At 39.8% G+C, this 20308-nt stretch overlaps 1 protein-coding gene across 1 annotated transcript; it reads left to right on the top strand.

The window, feature by feature from the left end:
• Positions 1–7088: 7088 nt before the first annotated feature.
• On the top strand, positions 7089–12919 carry LOC118482720 (secreted RxLR effector protein 161-like). Its single transcript, XM_035978352.1, has 2 exons — positions 7089–7644; positions 12828–12919. The coding sequence occupies exons 1-2, from the start codon at positions 7089–7091 to the stop codon at positions 12917–12919; spliced, it is 648 nt and encodes a 215-aa protein (XP_035834245.1).
• Positions 12920–20308: the final 7389 nt, after the last annotated feature.

Consider the following 20308-nt stretch of genomic DNA (forward strand, 5'->3'; position numbering starts at 1 on the left):
CCGTGTTTTACATTTTTACACCTTAAGAACGAGAAAAACTCAAAATTGAATGAGAATTAACGGATAAAATTGAGTAAAAATCATATCAATCGATTCGCAATCAAACATAGATCAATCCTTCAAATTTTCATTGAAAAATTCCAAGTAAAACTGAATCAAATCAAGCAAAAACCATGTCGAACTGTTCGTTCTTGCTGTCGTCATCCACTCGATCGGACATCTGTCCGAACGGATTGGCATAGACTGTTCTTGGATATTGCTTGCTGACGTCATCATTATCACTCGATCGGATCACCATCCGATCGGTGTAGCATTGTTGTTTAAGTTTCATCACCTTACGTCATCTTGTCACTCAATCGGATCACCATCCGATCGGTGAAAGGTTGAAGGTTAAAGTTTCATAGTCTTGTGTCACTCGATCAGACGACCACTCGATAGGATCACCACCCGATCGAGTCGCCATCCGATACTTGAGTATATCTGTCACTTGGTCGTTGCTACTTGGTCGTGTTGTCCGATCGGATCACCATCTGATCCAAGTGCACTTGTTTGAAACTTGTGAAAATTTTTCTAAGTAATTGAAATTTTTCAGGTGATCACAATGGGAGACGAATTCTTAAATCCGTTCAGCGATGTGTTTGCTTATATCACGGGAGATGCTTCAACAAATACAACAACCACCAGTACCAATCAAAATCCAAAGAAGGCGATTACAGATTCGCTAAGTATTGATAACGCTTATGGTACTTACAACAAACCGCCAAAGCTCATGGCTATTGAAGACTATAACAGACGGGCAGGCAGATTTGAAGACTGGTTGAAGGCATTTGCTTATCAAAGCTGGAAGTGTCTTAAGAACGTTTATGATATTGGTAGGAAAGATTATGAAAATTTGAATGAGGGTGAACAAGAAACATTTGTTGCTGAACAGAAATGTATAGCATTATTACATCAATCTGTTAGGGATGATATCATTTCTTTAATTAGTTATGAAAATGCAAAAGATTTGTGGGGCAAGTTAAAGCAGAAATGTATTGGAGGAGCTGAGATAGTGAAGAACAAGAAGCGCCTACTGAAGAAACAGTTCGATTTGTTTGCGTGTATGAAGAATGAGTCGGTGCTAAAGATGATTGAGCACTTCTGTCACCTCAAGATAGAGCTTGTAAGATATGGGATAACATACACTGAAGAAGAGTTAGTTAAGAAGTTGTTGGAATCATTTCCAGACGAAAAGGATTGGAAGTATTATGCATTGGTTTTGAAAAACACAATGAAGATGTCTGAGATGACTGTTGATTGGCTGATAGAAAGGTTTGAAAGTCACGAACTTGAAATTAGGAAGATGAATAAAGTCAACAACACCCCGTATCAGCAAACGTCGATCTGTACTATAGGGGTAGTATGATACCTAAAACTGCTTCACCAAAAACTGCGTTCTCAGCTGAGAGTTCAAACACGACGAATCAAGAGAATCAAAGCAGCAGTTCTGCTCCGAGCAGTGGTTATCATGGAGGATCTTCTTCATCCACTTCAGGGAGTCCGCAGCAGCAGAATATTCCCAAAAATGTATTCCAGTGCAACATAGCTGTGAATCTTAATAATGCACAAAATTTTAATGAAGAAACAGCTAAGCAACAGATGGTATTTTTGGCTTCAATCCGGGAATCCTCTGAAAGCTTAGTCGCTGGAAATATCGGAAACCCGAACTTGACCAAAGAAGATTATGATCAAATCGATCCCGAGGAAATGGAATTGATTGACATACGCTGGTGCATGGCAAGCGTAATTCGATGTGCACAAAGGTTCATGGAGATAACCGGGAGAAATTCAATTGGTGGGCCTTCAACAAAGCTGGGCTTCGATAAGTCAAAGGTTACCTGCTTTAAGTGCAGACAGAAAGGGCACTTCAAGAGAGAATGTAGGAATGCAGCTTCAGATGAAACAACTAATCCGTTCCATGATGATTATTATAAAAAGGTTGTTTATCATCGCAACAAGGAAGAACCGCCAAGAATGAAACAAATTGAAGAAATTCCTAAAGAAAAGTCAAGAGCCTTAGCAGTGGTTCATGATGATGAGGAATTACACTGGAGTGAGTTTCTACCAGAAGATGATGCTGTAGGTTATGCTTTCATGGAAAAAGTTGAACCACACAAAGATACACGAACCGAACAGCAGAAATACACCTATCGGAAGCTGGTAGCTCAAACCATGAGGGATAGAAACTATCGAGCTAGGAAAGAGGCCAAGAAGGCAAACAGATGGGAACCAGATCGTGAGTGTTAGTTGGACCCGAAAGGCAACATAATTGCTGAACCAGGAACACTCAAAATTGAAACTCTCATTGAACAGTTAAAGCAAGAGAGAGAGAGAGAGAGAGAGAGAGAGAGAGAGAGAGAACAGGCAAGGAAAGCTGAAGAGGAAGAGAAAAAGTCAAGGAAAGTCGATGATGGGATAATCGACACAACAAAGGAAATGACCGCAGAGAACCTGACGAAGATGGCAGATAAAATACTTGCAGCAAAAGTACTAGAGGTAGACTCAAAATCTGCGTCTGAGTCAACCAGCAAGGTCAGTGGTAGTGGTTCAACAAATGAATCAGGTAAGACTGATAAAGCTAAAACTGAAAGTGATTGCAAAAATTGCATGAAAAATTGCAAAGTTTGTAGCACAAATGCATATCTCACAGTAAAAAAGACTGAAGAACTGACTGCAAAAGTCAAAATGGTTGAAGATCAAATCTTAAGTCGAGATAAATTAGTGAGAGCTTCAAACGAAAGAATCAAAGAATTAACAGAAAAGATCAAAAAAGATAAAACTGATGTAGAATGATTTAAGAAAGAAAATGAAAAGTTAATTCAAGAAAACAGAAACATTTCTGAAAATTTTGAGAAATTGAAAAGAACTGTTAAAGATTCTGATGAGCGAAACAGTAAAACTTCTAAAGAGAATTTTCAATTGTCTGGTGTTTTTCAGTCAAAAGAAAAACAAATCAAGCAGCAGTTAGATGAGATTGCAAATCTTAAGCTTCAGTTCCAGGAAGCTAAGATTGAGAACGAAAGAATCAATCTGAAACTGAACAGTTACAGCTCCGCGAGCTTTGTTCTTCAAGACATAGTTCCCAAACCAATTGGGAAGAACAAAGCTGGTGAAGATGTATGCTCAGATGGAACCGGGGTGGGTTATCATCAAGTTCCACTTCCCATATTAAACAATTTTTCAAAGAAAATGTCTGGGTTGGATAACAAAGAGGAAACAAATGATGTAAAACTTCCAGAAACAATCGATGTCACATTCACTTCATCATCTGATGAAGACAATGTTCAGTCTGAAGTCGTGAAAAATGTGGTTGAAAACGTTTTAAAATCAGATAGTGAATCGACTGAGGATGAAGAGTGCTTTTGAATAACTATATTCCGAAGACAAAATCCCAAAACAACTCAAGTGACAGACCTACTCTTGTGATGTACAAGATGTCTGGTTCTGATAATGTGTATTCGGATCTTGAATTTCCACTTGAAAATGTGAATGTTGACAAGTTAAAGAATGTTTTCAAATTGGTTGAAATCGATGTTTCTGAAATTGAGGGTTTGAAAAGGTTTAAAAAGCAAATGAACTTTGAAAAAGATAAATCTTACTACAAAAAACCTGCTGTACCGCCACGTTTTAACAACAACAACAACCAAAACAGATGGTCGGGTGGTTATCAGGGTGGTAAGAACAATCAGAAAAGGAACTTTCAAAATAAAAGGTTTGTTGAAAAGAAAGTGTTTGTGAAAAGCTCAAGTTCACATTCCGAGCAAGAATCTGAAATTTTTTTGAAATCTAACAAATAATTTTTTGAGAAAAAGGTCTCACAGCCTCAGACTGAAGGCAAAAGTCGGGAAGTTGATACCCGAACATGCTTTAAATGTAATGAAGTTGGACACATTGCACGAAAGTGCACCAACTCGAAGCCTAAGTCTGCGGTTGTCAAGAGTCCGAAGAAGAAAGACGATGTCAAAGGTAAAGCACCAATGTTTGCTGAGAAGAAAGTTTTGAAAAATGAAAACAACAAAGTCAAAACTGAACCCGTAAAGAAGTCGGTAACTAAAACTGATAAATTTTACAAACGGGTCGCTTCTTCACAACAAACGTGGAAGCCAAAATCTGAGGATAAGACACCAAGTTCTCCAAAACCAAAGGTTTCTGAGTCAACAAAACAATCATCTTCAATTAAGAAGATGAATGTACCTTTGGATTACTACGAGAAACTTGAGAAACAAACTTCTACCTCTCCAGGGAAGAAGTATGTTCCGAAGAAAGACCAATCATTTGGCCAACCTCAGCAAAAGGTATTCTTTTTGTATAAAGAGGTTGAGATTGGATCTGAAGAAAGTCTTAAGATGAATGATAAGAATTTCCCACCTTTGTACACTGCAACAACCCACATCAATGTCAAGCTACCTGAGTCGAAAGAGGCTTGGGTTGCTTCAAAATCTCACTAAATGTTTGTGATATGTGCAGGAGCTCCCGAGATCTATCTCACGTTGGATAATGGATAGCAGAGCTTCTCGGCACATGACAGGGAGAAAAACCCTCTTTACGATGTTAGAGGGTTTAACGGTGGTTACGTTAGTTTTGCTGGTAATCAGGGAGAACGTATTGTTGGTGAAGGAACATTATCAAATGGTATTATCATGTTTGAAAGAGTCAATTACATCGCCGAGCTAGAGAACAATCTTCTGAGCATTTCTCAAATTTGTGATAGAATGTATTCGACACGTTTCACGGATAAAGAATGTCTGATATTGAGGCCGGGGTTGTTCATCCCTGAGGAGTGGATCATCATGAGAGCACCACGAGTTAATGATCTGTACGTGTTGGATATGAGCGTAGCTACGACTACCACGGGTCAAACTCACTGCTTCATGTCAAGAGCCACTGAAAAGGAGTCGCAATTGTGGCACCGGAGGATGGGCCACATCCACCTGCGCAAGATGAACTACCTGGTGCATAACGACTTGGTAAAAGGTGTTCACTTGAAGAGTTTCCATCTTGAGGGGGAGTGTATAAGTTGTGTAAAAGGGAAACAACGAAAGAAATCTCACCCGTGCAAAAAGATAAACTCAGTCTCGAAGCCGTTGGAAAGACTTCACATGGATCTCTTTGGTCCTGTGAATGTCAAGAGCATAACTGGTGATCTCTACTGCTTAGTAGTCACTGACGACTACTCGAGATTTTCATGGGTGTCATTCTTAAAGACGAAAGATGAAACTTTTGAGAGTTTGCTGAGACTATTTAGAAAGATTGAGAATTTGTACCGAACCCGCATCAGAAGATTGAGAAGTGACGACGGTACGAAATTTAAGAATAACAGAATGGAAGAATTTTGTGATAGGAGAGGTATACTGCAAGAATTTAGCGTACCATATACTCCGCAACAGAATGGAGTCACAGAAAGAAAGAATAGAACACTGATTGAAACGGCCAGGACGATGCTTGCTGATCCCAAGTTACCTGTTAATTTATGGGCAGAAGCAGTATCAGCCGCTTGCTATACTCTCAACAGGGTACTTACTGTGAAAAAGCATAACAAGACATGTTTCGAGTTGATCAATATCGCAAACCTAATCTCGAGTTTTTGGAACCATTCGGATCTCCCTGCACAGTTCTGGATCCCGATGGCAAATTTGGTTCGAAGAGCATTGAAGGTATCTTCGTGGGGTATGCTAGTCCTCTATGAAGAGTCTTTGTTCCATGCCTGAAGCAAATCATCGAAGCACAGCATGTTGAGTGCCAAGGCTATAACATGCCACCACAGAAGCCCGCAGACTCATGGCGATTCAACTACGATATTCTATGGGATTCATTCGAGTTAGAAGAAGAGCCAGAGTTCTTTGATGATTTGGATATTTTAAGAGAATATGAAGCATCACAGGAAAGAATCCCAACAAGATCTTCTAGACGTCAACGACAAACTTCCAATGATGATGAAGCTGGTCCAAGTAACACTGGAGAGAATGATGAAGTTCAGCAAACTTCGAATTCTTCGGAACGTGAACATGCTCCTGAAAATCAGACGACAGTCAATGATAATTCAGAATCTGATGAAAGGCCAACATTTGATCATGGTGATTCAGAGTCTGAGGGGGAGCAAATCCAATCTTCAGATCAGAAAATTCCTGTCAATGAACAAGTTGCGGATCAGAACGTTACCAATTTGGAAGGCGAGGTGGGTGTTCCTGGCGAGGTTATGCCGAGAACTCTTTCATACCATCCAGAAGAGTTGATAATAGGAGAGCTGCAGTTAGGCGTTCGCACCAGAAGATAGATTGACCATGGCCTTACTTGCTTTTATTCTAAAGTTGCTCCTTTATAAACAGAATTTCACTTCGTTGTTTCATTTCGCAGATTGAGCCGCGAACATACAAGGAAGCACTAACTGAAGATTCATGGGTCATCGCAATGCAAGAGGAGCTGATTCAGTTCGAAAAGCTTGGTGTATGGAAACTGGTGGACTTGCCTGATGGTCATAGGAAGATAAACACGAAGTGGGTGTTTAAGTGTAAGAGAGACGGCCGAGGAGTTATTGTTCGCAACAAATCTCGACTCGTGGTCCAGGGTTTCAGTCAGCAGGAGGGGATAGACTTCACTGAAGTGTATACTCCTGTTGCTCGTCTTGAAGCTATCAGAATCTTCCTAGCGTTTGCTTCATGGAAAGGGTTCAAAGTTTATCAGCTAGATGTAAAGTCGGCATTTCTCTAAGGCAAGGTGAAAGAGGAGGTATATGTCGAACAGCCATCGGGCTTCACCAACCCAATCCACAAAGATAAGGTTTACCTTTTGGACAAGGCGTTGTACGACATGCATCAGGCCCCGAGAGCCTGGTACGAGACGCTCTCTCAACATTTGCTAGCCAACAGCTTTATCCGAGGCAAGGTAGACACCACTCTTTTCACGAAAGAAGTTGATGGTCATCTTCTGATAGTCTAGATTTACGTGGATGACATTATTTTTGGGTCGACAAATGAAGAACTCTGCAAAGATTTTGAAAAAGTAATGAAGCAGAAGTTTGAAATGTCTTCTTAGGGCTCCAGGTTGATCAAATGCCCGAAGGAACCTTCATACATCAGACAAAGTATGTTCATGATGTTCTGGAGAAATTCGAGATGTCTGGAACTGCTCCAATGTCCACCCCGTTTGCAATGAATCATGGTATAAACCCTGATCTCACCGGAGAGAAGGTCGATGAAACGTTATATCGCTCCATGATCGGATCGCTGATGTATTTGACAGCATCAAGGCCAGATATAATGTATCCAACCTGCCTCGCGGCCCGATGTCAATCAAGTCCCAGAGCCTCGCATATGACAATTGTTAAGAGGATATTGCGCTACCTGAAAGGAACTCCAAGATTGGGGTTGTGGTATCCAAAGGATGGTGACTTCACGCTTGAAGGGTACTCTGATTCTGACTTCGGTTGCTGCAAAGTCAATGCTAAATCAAAAACTGCAGGTTGCCAATTTTTCGGACCCCGACTGGTCACATGGCAATGTAAGAAGCAAACCTCTATTGCTTTATCGACATGTGAAGCCGAGTATGTATCTGCTAGCAGCTGCTGCTCTCAGATCTTGTGGATTCAGCAACAGATGCGCAACTACGGTATGCAATTTCTTACTTCACCTATTTTTGTTGATAATGAGGCAGCAATAAACATAACAAAGAATCCGATACATCATGTTAAATCCAAACATATTGAAATTCGTCATCACTTCATCCGAGATTGCTTCGATGTAACACCTCAAAAACTGAATGTTTATATTTTTGTATGTTCCTTTAGGATAAATTATGAAATAAGTAACTAGGCTAATTAACCTAGTTAAGGGAAAGGTAAAAAGCTAAGGAAATATGAAAATGGTGCCAATTATGCTTAACTATCAAACATGAGGGACTAAAGTAAGGTAAAATGAAAGTTGAGGTTATATGTATGAAATATACACACAAACATACACACGTACGTACGTGTGTTCTGGAAGAAGCCAGGAAGCTCCATGAGAGCTCAAGAACCCTAATCAAGAAATCATCAAAATGAAAGGTTAAATGAAGCTTAAACTCATAACCGAGCACGGATTATTGATCACCTTCACAAGGGGATCGCAAGGTATGTCTTAAAAGTTAGATTTATGATTATGCCCGAAGTGGGTTATGTGTAAATTTCGAAATTGTATGAAATTGAGTATGAGTATGTGTTAGAATCCTCATTTGGAACATGAATTAGGCATGGTTTGGGTTAATTTGATGTTTATATGTGAAACCCATTTGGTTATGGTGATGATGACAACTTGAATGATCACCCATGTCCAATTCTTGCTTAATATTGTTGTATTTTGGCATGCATGATAGATTCTTGTTAGAGGAATTGAAAGAAATGTGATACTAGTATGTTCAATGATTATGTAGAAATGATTCATGATGATTAGAAAGAGGAATTTTGGTGAATTATGTATGAGGTTAGAAGGATATGCATGAACTAGTTGTACATTAAGCTTAGATGGTAGTACGCACACAAGGTGTTTGATGAAATGCCTAAACGACAATAATATGTGAAATCCGTATCATACGCTTGAATGATGTGATGAATATATATGGATTGTTTGATTTTATTAGTTTCGACTTAAGAATAGTTATGGAACGAATGAGAATCCTAGAAAAGAGTAAATTTAAATGATATTGGCATTAACTATGAAGATGTTGTTATGAACGGAATGGTATGTATATGTGTATATGTAACTATTTGATTATGCGACCAAATATGTCCTACAAAATGAGTATGAAGCATAGATGGCATAATGACTATGTTCTAACATGTTAATTTGTGAATGAATGTGTGCTTAAGTTGGAAATTGAAATGCTTGATGGTTGACTTTATGGAAAGTCAACAATGGTAGGAATGTTGTAAGGTGGATCTCTTATCATAAATGTACGATTTAGGAAGTCAAAGTGATACATGGTATATTCATAGCGAGATATGTAATGGCGTGTTTATATTATGCGAGTAAAAAGGATCTCATTGTTAATCTATGCTATGAGTTGCAAGAAATCCACTAATGAAAGTCAATTGTTGAGCATAGATGTATCATGATTGTTGCTATGTGTGGCCTTGTTTACTAACAAGGGTATCAATGTATGGTCATGTAAGGATAGATAGCATGTCTACGGGCTCAAGTACGGAAGCTAGCGGTCAAAAGAAGGCATGGAACCTATGCTCGAACTTGGACGCTCAAGGTATGTGACATCCAACTCACTTCTTAGTATGCATAAGAACTTTCTTGTTTATAAATGAGGTGAAGTCATGTAAGGTATGAAATGATTGTTGGTATTGGGATAAGTATTGATCTAGATAGTCGAAGGTACGTTGTGGGATCAAACGGGTCGAATAATTAAGAAATAGTGAGGTAACGGTAATAAAATTGTTAATGAATAAGGACCCGAGATAAGGATTCTTAGTCTAATATGTAAGGAATTGTTTTACGAATGTTTAGGAACAAGTTTCAAGTGAAACGAATGCAAAACGAGCCAGTTATGCAAATTTTAGTATTTAAAATGGGGGCTGAACTGGGCATCACCGTAGCTTACGGTGCCCACCGTAAGCTACGGTGGGTGCTGGGAATTCTATTTCTGCCGTAAGGCAGTTTGAAGCTGTCGTAGGCTTTTGGGGGCCACCGTAAGCTACGGTAGCCACCGTAGCTTACGGTGGAGGTCTGATGCAAATGTGTAGTTTATGAAGTTCATTGTCTTTCCTTCGATTTCGGACCCCGTGAACCCATTCCAAGCCTCGTTAAGCATTTATAATGTTCCTCAACCCTACTAAATGGCTAGGTGAGTTACGGGTGAGCATGGAACTCATTCTTAAGACCCGAAACGTACCCAAATGACACTTAAAAAGTGTTTGTAATGGGAAAGTAAGATCGGGATGTGGGAGCAAGTAAACGGGGTAATGAACTAAGCATTAGATATGTATGTAAAGATTTAACTTTATTCTAATACGCTTAAATTAATAAGTAATCATGAATAAGAGTAAGTATGAATGTAGGTTTGTTCATACATGTTATACGAAGGTTTGTAATTAAGATACGACAGTAATTCGTGGGGAATTGGATAAGTGGTATGTACGAGTTAGTAGGTATGAATGAATGTAATTACGGATTTATGTAAGTATATGTACGTGTGAGTGAAGGTATACATGTGAGTAGTTATGATTCGTTCTATGTATGCATGCAAGTATGTTTGTATATTTGTATGCCAGTAGGTAAGTTCGTATGCTCGTATGTTTTCAATACGATTGAGTATTGACACTAATGACAGTGTACCTTGAGAATGTAGAATAATGCAGGTACAATGTTGAAGTCTCACCAGGGAGTAGATACTCAGACAGAAATGCCTAAATGCAAAGGACTTACGAATGGAAAGTGAAAGTTTATGAATATTGTTACATTCATAATGTGTACTAATGTTTGAAATTGTATGGTAAATGTAGGTTGTACGAGTCACGGAGGATCACCGAGGCGTGGAGATCGAAGACCGAGTCACAAGTTAGATTGTACGGGAATGCTTGGATAACTAATTTAGTGAACATAGTTTATGTTTTTATTTTGTAAAGGAGTTCGATTGTTGTATTCATTGTAAATGGGTCACCTTAAAAATGAACTGCAAGTAGGTTAAGACATTCATAATGAAAGAAATTTTATGGTACGTATTTTCCGCTGCGTCTTTTCCGTTAAAGCGTGTTAGGGAGCTAATCATGAAATTTTATGCTTTGTTTTATCGACAAACCAAGGTAGAAAGCAGATCTTCAGACTCGCAGTCATGAAGCAGATGCAGGAAGTTTCTGAACTGGACAGCTGGGTTGGGAGCTAATCATGAAAAACTCAGTAAAATGCAAAGGCAAAGCAAGTTCATTAAGTTGACACTTGTAAATTTTCATGAAAAAGGGTTTGAAAAATGAAAACAAAATGTCAGTTTGTATCGTTTCGGGTCAACCAAGGTCATTAACTTGGACTTGGTAGACAAAATTAAGTACATAGGGTCATTAACTTGGACCTAGATACTTAAGTGGATTTCTACAAATTGATCAAAATCTGATAAAAACTGCAAAAAGTCAAAAGGTCAAAATTTGAAAGTCAAAGAGTAGTGTTTGGATCGGGTGGCAATCCAATCGGATGGCCATCCGATACATGGTCACCCTATAAATAGACGGTCATTGGTTTCAGTCAAACTTTTACTCGATCGGGCGACCATCCGATACTCTCTCACTTTCTCTGATCTTGATCTGATTTTCAATATCTTTCCTTCCATACTACATTGGATTGTTGGCATACTCAACCTTCACAATGGGCAAGGTAAGATTTCTGATCTTTGATTGTTAATTTGATGTTCTTGATGTGTTTTTGAGGTTAGCGACTGTTCGGACCTTTATTCTCAGATCTAGGCAATTTTAGGATGTTTCGATAGAAATCAAGCATAGGGTTTTGTTCACGAGCCTTAGATCTACAAGTTTACCATCTCAATTTGTGCCAAAACTTGTTAAAATTTGAGATCTGATGATTAGAACGAGTCAGCTGTTGATATAGTTATTGTCAAATTAATCTTTGTTTAAGCCGAGTTAGAAAGAATTGAACATAGGGTTTTGATCGCCTTTGAATTCTCTACGTAGATCTGTGTTCAATTTGATGATTAGCTTAGAAAAATTTTGATGTTCATGTTTTGTTCAAACTGTTCTTGAATGTTCTTGAATCAAGTGGCAACTCGATCAAGTGGCAATCCGATCGAGTGACCATCCGATCCACTGCCTTTCATGTTTGAAATTTTCGAAGTCTTTGTGCCTTGAAATCTGTGCTTAAACTATTTGATATGATGCCTTGGAATTTGTGCATTATCTGTCAATGTGTTGTTAGGATAGTTTGGCAACTCCCATCCGATCGGATGGCCATCCGATCCTTAGCAATTCATGATTAAAATATTTCTCAACTGTTTACCTCGATATCTGTGCTTTTAACTGTTCACAAAGTGGTTTGGTAAGTTGGCATCTCGATCGGATGGCAATCCAATCGGATGGCCATCCGATCCAAAGCACACATTCAAAAGAACTGTTCATCACATGCCAAGGATCGAGTGGCAATCCGATCGGGTGGTGTTGGTGCACGAATGTCTATCGCCTTCGTCAATCCGAGCCGTAGCGAGAAACCGAAGAAATCGAGCTTATATTGTAATATTTAGTTAGAATTAGTAAGGTGGAGTTTTGGTAATTAATGAGAAGTCTCATTAATTCCAAGGCCTATAAATAGGAGAGTATGTCATAAGTTGTAAGACTTTTGGAAGACTTTGAAGACTTTAGCTTCCATTTGAGAATTTGGTGATTCAAGTCTAGAGAGAGAAAGTCTAGAGAGAGAAAGTCTTTCCACACGTGATTTTGTATCGTACACGTCATATCTTGCAATAAAATCACGTTTCTAGTACGTTATTGTATGTTCGGTCATGCACGTTCACGGATTCCGCACGTCGAACGTCCGTTACGCAATCGAACGGCGTCAAAACCGATCCTACAAGTGGTATCTGAGCTTTTGACGTAAAAGCGGACCGGATAATAGTGGATAATAGTGAGTAATGATATTATAAGCGGATCCCAGTGATATATATATATATGGGGATAGGTCCGCTTATGTGACACTACCAAATGAGCGGACCACAATGCATTTGACAAATAAACGAACCGGTAGTGACCCTAAAAGCAAACCTGTTTTGATTTTTTCAAAAATTCATTTTTTATTCATTTTTTTCGTTTTCAGATTTAACCACCGTGACACCAGCTGACCAAGTCCAAGTCAATGACCTTGGTCAACAATTGACCCACCAAGTCCAAATTAATGGCCTTGGATGATCAGACTTATGAAGTACCCTGACGTTTCTTTTAAAAAACCGTTCAACTGAGTGAACTTTCTAACATTTCAAACATTCACACATTTTAACTTTCAAACACATTACCAATCACAGTTTGCAATCTCTAGCTTACCCAACCCTCATCAATCACTGACATGTTCTGCACAAAGGTTTTGATCTTCCAATTCCCAATATCGGTTGTCGAAAATAAAATGAGAAATGAAAATCTTTTTGGATTTTAACTGGACAAACTGAAACTATGTACACACAATATTTTTGCGAGTGTGTTAGGAGATCATATCAGCTGCCGACAGAACCCAAGTACCGTTAAGCTGATATTACATTTTAAGCATTAAACAGTTCGCGTAGATTGCCGATATATTGATCCACTTAAATTCTCACAAAACTTTCAATCTGTTCGGGATACGTGATTAGTATTTTAAGACTTAAACGTTTACATGTGTCCCACCTCAGTATATACTCCCGTATCCGGATCCCAGTATTCAGTCTTACAGGTGAATATACCACAGCTGATATCTGTAACGGGGTAGTTGCGAAACCGTGAGAGCTCAGGTCAGAACTTCCGTTCAGCAGAGAGATGACGGTTCGATTTTAATGTGTGTCCCCTTTAGAGGATCTTTTGTTTTCAACAGCAGCGACTATCAATTTTATTGTTTCATCAGCTTGCTGAGGGTGAAGCTTATGTTTCAAAGCTTTTGCAGAAAGTATTATCCGGGGACTAGGTCAGTATTTCCATACAGCAGAAGTCCCGGGATAATACCCCAGATATCACTGAGCATAAAGACCTAGTATCTCAGAATACGGGACCTTTCAAACAGGATTTCAGGGGTTACCTATATATCCTGGAGGTGTTCCCCACGTAAACGCAAGTTAAATTTATGTTTATATCCCAAACTGATCTACTAATTCTGTAAAAACCTACCGGCACATCTTTAGCGAGACTGCTTAATTGCATTTTTTACATTACAATTCATTAGCGTACTGAGTCCGTCTAGCTGATGTACTATCATTTCCCCTATTCTACACAAATCTTTTTGAAGTTTTTCTAATGTTTTTGGATTTTATGATTTTATAATGTTTTTGTATTTTTCTGCGAATATCTCCCCTAAAACTAAAACATATTTTTGTGTTTTTGTTTTTATTGAAAAGCAGGAAATACAACTGTATAAAAGAAAAGTGACAACACGACACAGGTTCATGTCAGATCGCCGCCCAACTCGGCTTCACATTCGATTACCCTCCCAGATTGCAGATTTTTCAACCCATTTAACCTCAAAAGATAGTAAAATCTCTTTTTATCAAAAGGTTTTGTGTAAAAATCGGCTTTCTGATCATCGGTGCTCACGTGTTCAATCCGTATTAATTTCTTCTCATAACAGTCACGTATAAAATGGTGACGGATTTCAATGTGTTTGGTTTTTGAATGGTGAACCGGATTTTTAGTAACATTAATGGCCGCTTCATTGTCCACAAATATCGGTGTATCCAAGAATTGCAAACCGAAGTCGCGCATCTGCTGTTGGATCCAAAGGATCTGCGAGCAACAGCTAGAAGCTGAGACGTACTCAGCCTCACACGTGGAGAGCGCAACTGCAGTTTGTTTCTTGCACTGCCAGGTAACGAGCCAAGTTCCGAAGAACTGGCACCCAGCAGTGGTGGACTTAGCATTCTGCTTACAGCTACCAAAATCAGAATCAGCGAAACCGGATAAAGTAAAGTCACCCGAGCGAGGGTACCACAAGCCGATGCTTGGGCAGCCCTTCAAATACCGTAAAATGTGTTTGACAATGGTCAGGTGTGACTGCTTAGGATTCGACTGATATCTGGCGCAGAGACATGTCGGATACATGATGTCGGGACGGGAAGCTGTGAGATACATTAACGAACCAATGATCGATCGGTATAATGTTTCATCCATCTTCACGCCTTGTTCGTCAGGACAAATACCATGATTCTGCGCGAGGGGGGTGGATGCAGGACTGCAATCTGTCATATCGAACGTGTCGAGCACATCCTTTACATACTTTAACTGGTGAATGAAGATTCCGTCGGGCATTTGTTCTACCTGCAGCCCGAGGAAGAACTTCATCTCCCCCATCGAACTCATCTCGAACTTCTTCTTCATTACTCTCTCAAACTCTTTGCACAAATCGTCGTTGGTGGAACCAAAAATTATATCATCAACGTATATCTGCACGATCAGCAAGTGGCCTGCTTCTTCTTTCGTGAACAAAGTGCTGTCTACTGTGCCTCTTGTAAACCCGTTGTCCAGCAAGTAAGTCGAAAGCGTCTCGTACCAGGCTCTCGGGGCCTGGTGAAGTCCGTAAAGTGCTTTGTCCAGTAGATACACTTTGTCTTTGTGTTGTGGGTCTGTGAACCCCGGCGGTTGCCCCACATACACTTCTTCTCGGATTTTGCCATACAAGAACGCTGATTTGACATCGAGTTGATAGACTTTGAAAATTTTCCAAGATGCAAAGGCTAGAAAAATTCGAATTGCTTCAAGCCTTGCAACCGGTGCGTAAACTTCATCGTAGTCTATTCCTTCCTGTTGGCTGAAGCCTTGGACCACAAGTCGTGCCTTGTTCCTCACCACGACTCCTCTATCATCTCGTTTACACTTAAAGACCCATTTCGTCTTGATAAACCTCTGATTCTTCGGCAGATCAACAAGTCTCCAGACGCCCAGTTTTTCAAACTGTTGCAGTTCCTCCTGCATTGCATTAACCCAGCTGTCTTCGGTCAATGCCTCTTTGTAAGTTTTGGGCTCCATCTGCGAAATAAAACATTTAAGTGAGACTTCTTTCTGCATATCAACAATAGACGAATAAAAACACGTAAAAGCTTAGTCTATTTGATGTCTTGTCTTGACACCACTTTGTAGGTCGCCAATGATTTGATCTGAAGGGTGGTAAGACAACGTCCGTGGCATCACCGTATCAGGCACAACTACTTCCGATTCCAGATTCGAAATATCGAGATCAACGGTTTGATCAACAGCATCCTCTGATGTATCATTTGGCTCCTCGTCAAAGGTAGGAGCGGGTTCCTCCTCTGAGTCATCAGTAACGTCAAATGACGGAGCTGGTTCCTCTGGCGGTTCATGATTAGTTCCACTTGGTCCTGCTTCATCATCGTGAGTACCCACGGTGGGCGTAGGAACATCTAGCGGTCTAGATACTGGCTCCTGTGACTGACTCTGCTGATACAGGTACATAAGAGCAAGTTCCTCATCACTCGGCTCGGACGGCAAATGAAACGACTCCCAGAGTTTGTCGTAGTCGAACAGGAATCTTTGTCCGGGAAGTTGTTGCGATGGAGTGTGCTTCTGACAATCCACGTGTTGGACCTGAATCACCTTCCCCAGACATGGCAAGAACACCCTTTTTAGCGGGCTGGCATAACCTACAAAGAACCCTTCGTTAGCTTTTGCTCCGAATTTACCATTTTCATCTATAAAAGTGCAAGGTGAGCCAAAAGGTTCTAAAAACTCAAGATTTGGCTTGTAACGGTGCAGCAGCTCAAAATAAGTCTTTTTGTATTTCTTGACAGTTAGAACTCTGTTCAAAGTATAACATGCCGCTGAAACTGCTTCACTCCAGAAGTAAATCGGAAGCTTGGAATCGGCCAACATCGTACGCGCAGTCTCGATCAGGGTCCTGTTCTTTCGTTCAGCTACGCCGTTCTGCTGTGGCGTGTATGGCGCACTGAATTCATGAAGAATTCCCTTCTCGTTGCAGTACTCGTACATCTTGTTATTCTTGAATTCCGTTTCGTTATCGCTCCGAATCCTCCGGATTGGCAGTTTGTACACCGTTTCCATCTTCTTAAATAGTATCATCAAAGACTCGAATGTTTCATCTTTTCTCTCCAAGCATGCAACCCACGAAAACCTCATATAATCATCTGTCACCACCAAGCAATATGAATCCCCGCTGATGCTTTTGACTTTAACAGGCCCGAAGAGATCCATGTGCAATCTCTCAAGAGGTAACCTGATAGTGTTGAGCATCTTCGGCGGATGTGACTTTCGAATCTGCTTCCCCTTTTTACAAGCAATACAATCATCAGACAAATGAAAGTTTTTTACATTTACACCCTCAACTAAATCATTATGCACCAGAAAATTCATTTTTCGAACATGAATATGACCCATTTTCCGGTGCCACATTACCGATTCTTTTTCAGTAGCTTTTAATTTTGTGACAAAACATTGTTTTTGATGAGTTGTTGGCGTTGCAGCACTCATATCTAAAATATAAAGATCGTTAACTCTCGGAGCGCGCAACAACACCAACTCATCAGGGATTTTAAACCCTGGTTTCAAAACCAAACACTCAGACTTTGTAAAATGCACACTGAAATCTTTATCACAGATTTGTGATATACTCAACAAGTTGTTTGTTAATTCTACGATGTAGTTCACTTTGTCGAAAGATATCACTCCATTAGTAAGCTTTCCTTGGCCAACAATTCTGCCTCCTTGGTTCCATGCGAACCCAACATAGCTTCCGTTTATCGACTTGACATCATACAGAAGAGCTAAAGACCCAGTCATGTGGCGTGATGCTCCACTGTCCATAATCCACCTTGAAAGAATCGACTTGGGCAGCCCCTGCAACCAACACACAAACACATTACTCTAACAATGATGCCCATGACTTCTTTACTTCTGATACAGACCCGAACACTACATCGCACTTTTCATTCGTTTTAGGAAAATTAAATGTGACATTTGAAACCTTTACTTTCACATCTTGTTTTATTTTGTTGTTAATTGTGGGAAATTCTGACAAAAACTTATCAAGCTCAGACTCAAACTCAACAACATCATCTTTAACAAGATTTGACTCATTTTTCAAAGAATTTTCCATTTTCTTGATTTCAACTGACGGTTTCGATTTCACGATCCACGATTGATTTTCAAAAACTTTTGCCTTGGGGTAAAACTTTGAAGTCTTGTTAGACTTAGAAGATTCGCCAATCTCAAAAATTGATTTCGGCTTATCCTCCAACTTCAACGATTCACCTCTTTTAATATTACGGATTGGAGAAACCATTTCTTGTTTACCCTTAGAAACAACCGGTGATTTAGATCGAGATTTTTGAACCGTTTGTTTTTGAACACTTTTGTTTTGAACATTAGGTTTTTCAACCTTTGGTTTCTCAACCATTTGTTTTTGAACAGATTTTTCAACAACCGGTTTCTTAAAAACTTTCTGACACTGTTTAGCCATATGTCCGATTGCATTGCAGCGATAGCACACACGTTTATCATACTCGACAAAAGTGGTATTAACAGTTTCCACTTTCAGCTTTTGCGCTGCATTGAAATCATCCACAGCCTTTTGACTAAAGATATATTCCTTTTCAACCTCAACGCTAGTACCAACGACAAACACATCATCTATCTTATCTTTTGGCTTGACCATCTGTTTAGCCATTTTCTTCTCAAACCCAATACCTTGTTTCTTTAACTGATTTTTCTTGTTTTGACATTTACCCACCCCATCTTTCTTTTCCGAACTATTGGGACGTGAAATATCAAATGACTTTTTCAATTTCGAAAGGAAATCATTTTTCTTGATTTCGTTAACACTCAGTTCAACCAATTTGAAAACTTTCTCAACATTCTCGAACTTGACATTCTGAATCGGAAACTCAATGTCAGAATAAAGTTTGTCAGTTCCAACCATAGTGTAAACCACCATGATCGGATCATCATTCGCACTTTTATCCGATTTTGACAATAACGATCTAAGAAATTTCCATCCTCCTCAGAATCACTGACAGACTCCACCGAATTAGCCTTCTCAGATTTTTCACTTTCATCATCCAACACCTGATCAATAACAATTTTGATAACCTGGGATTCGTTATCAGTGTCAGATGCAGTGAAAGTGATGTCAATGCTACCAGGTAACTCATTTTCAATTGTTTTCAGTTTAAGGTTTAACGCAACTTCCACCCCATCTGGATATTTCTGAGTGTAGTGATTCCACATTGGGGGTGGAACGCTGTTGAAGACAGGTGAAGCATGTGGCTGTTGAGGTACAATTTGTTCTAACACATAAGATGAAGCCACATAGCTCATTAACTTTTGATCAATTCTGTCGTTTTCTATCTTAACCAACTCAAGTTCTTTTCTTAATGATGCGATCAAGTCAAGATGAAAATTAACTTCTCTTTGTTTGTCAAACAATGTGGCTTGTGCCAATTTTGTTGCTTTATCATTTTCAGTGCTCTCTTTTTGAATCATTTTGATTGACCTAGCTAACGTATCATACGCCTCTTTTAATTGTTCTAGATCAAACTTCACCATATCAGTACGTTGTTTCAATTCCTGATACTTAGTGTCTTTTTCAAGACACTCCATGCAAGGTTGTGAACAACTTTGACATGGTGTTTCAGGGATTGAAACATTCTCAACAACAATCTTATCCTTACACACAATTTTACCGACTTGGTTCGACTCTGACAGAGACGATTGGACAAACTCGACTCCCTGAACACCAATTTCCTCTCCAATAACTGACACCTTATCAACTGACTTTGACTCCTGGAGATCTGTGTCTACCTCTTTAAGCTTGCTCATCAAAGCTTTGTCTGCAATATCCTTCAGAACCTCCCCGGTCATTTCTTTGGAAACGTCGATCACCTCCTCGACCGCTTGTTTCTCTTCCTCAAATCTGGGGCAAGTTCCGGTTCTCGGCTCCTCGAAGTAATCTGCAAAAGAATCAAAAACATTAGGAGGCATAACAGATTTCATTGTATAAATAAAGTCCTCCTGCTGTGATTGATAGTTGAGAGCTCCAGCCACTGTTTCCTCAACTTCTGCAACACCTTCCGTAGAGACTTTTTCAACAACCTCTGGAACTACTTCATCAACAACCTCAGGAACTACTTCATCAACAACCTTCGATTCAGCAACTATCTCAGGAATTTCAACTACCTCTGCCATCATAGCCTGGTCATCCTTTCCCGGAATAAACTTATCCCAACTAAACCCATCAGCCACCCTTTCATCATCTTGATTTACAATGAGCGCCTTTTCCGGTTTATTCTCTATCTGTGGCCTCGGGACAGCTGGCTGTTGATTTGGTCTGTGATAGATAGCTTGCCTGTAGTAGTCGTTTGTGAACGGGTTTTGATGATTGTTCACCTCACGGTTGGGACATTCACGTTTGAAGTGACCACGTTCTTTACATTTAAAGCACGTAACCTTCGACTTATCAAACCCTAACTTTTGATCGGGGCCTGATAGACTGTTCCGGCCAGTAATCTCCATAAAACGTTGAGCCCTTCGCACCAAACTCGCCATGCACCATTTGATGTCGATCAATTCAAGCTCTTCGGGATCGATTTGGTC

The sequence above is a fragment of the Helianthus annuus genome, chromosome 10 (genome assembly GCF_002127325.2).
Source record: "Helianthus annuus cultivar XRQ/B chromosome 10, HanXRQr2.0-SUNRISE, whole genome shotgun sequence".
NCBI classification, from domain to species: Eukaryota; Viridiplantae; Streptophyta; class Magnoliopsida; order Asterales; family Asteraceae; genus Helianthus; species Helianthus annuus.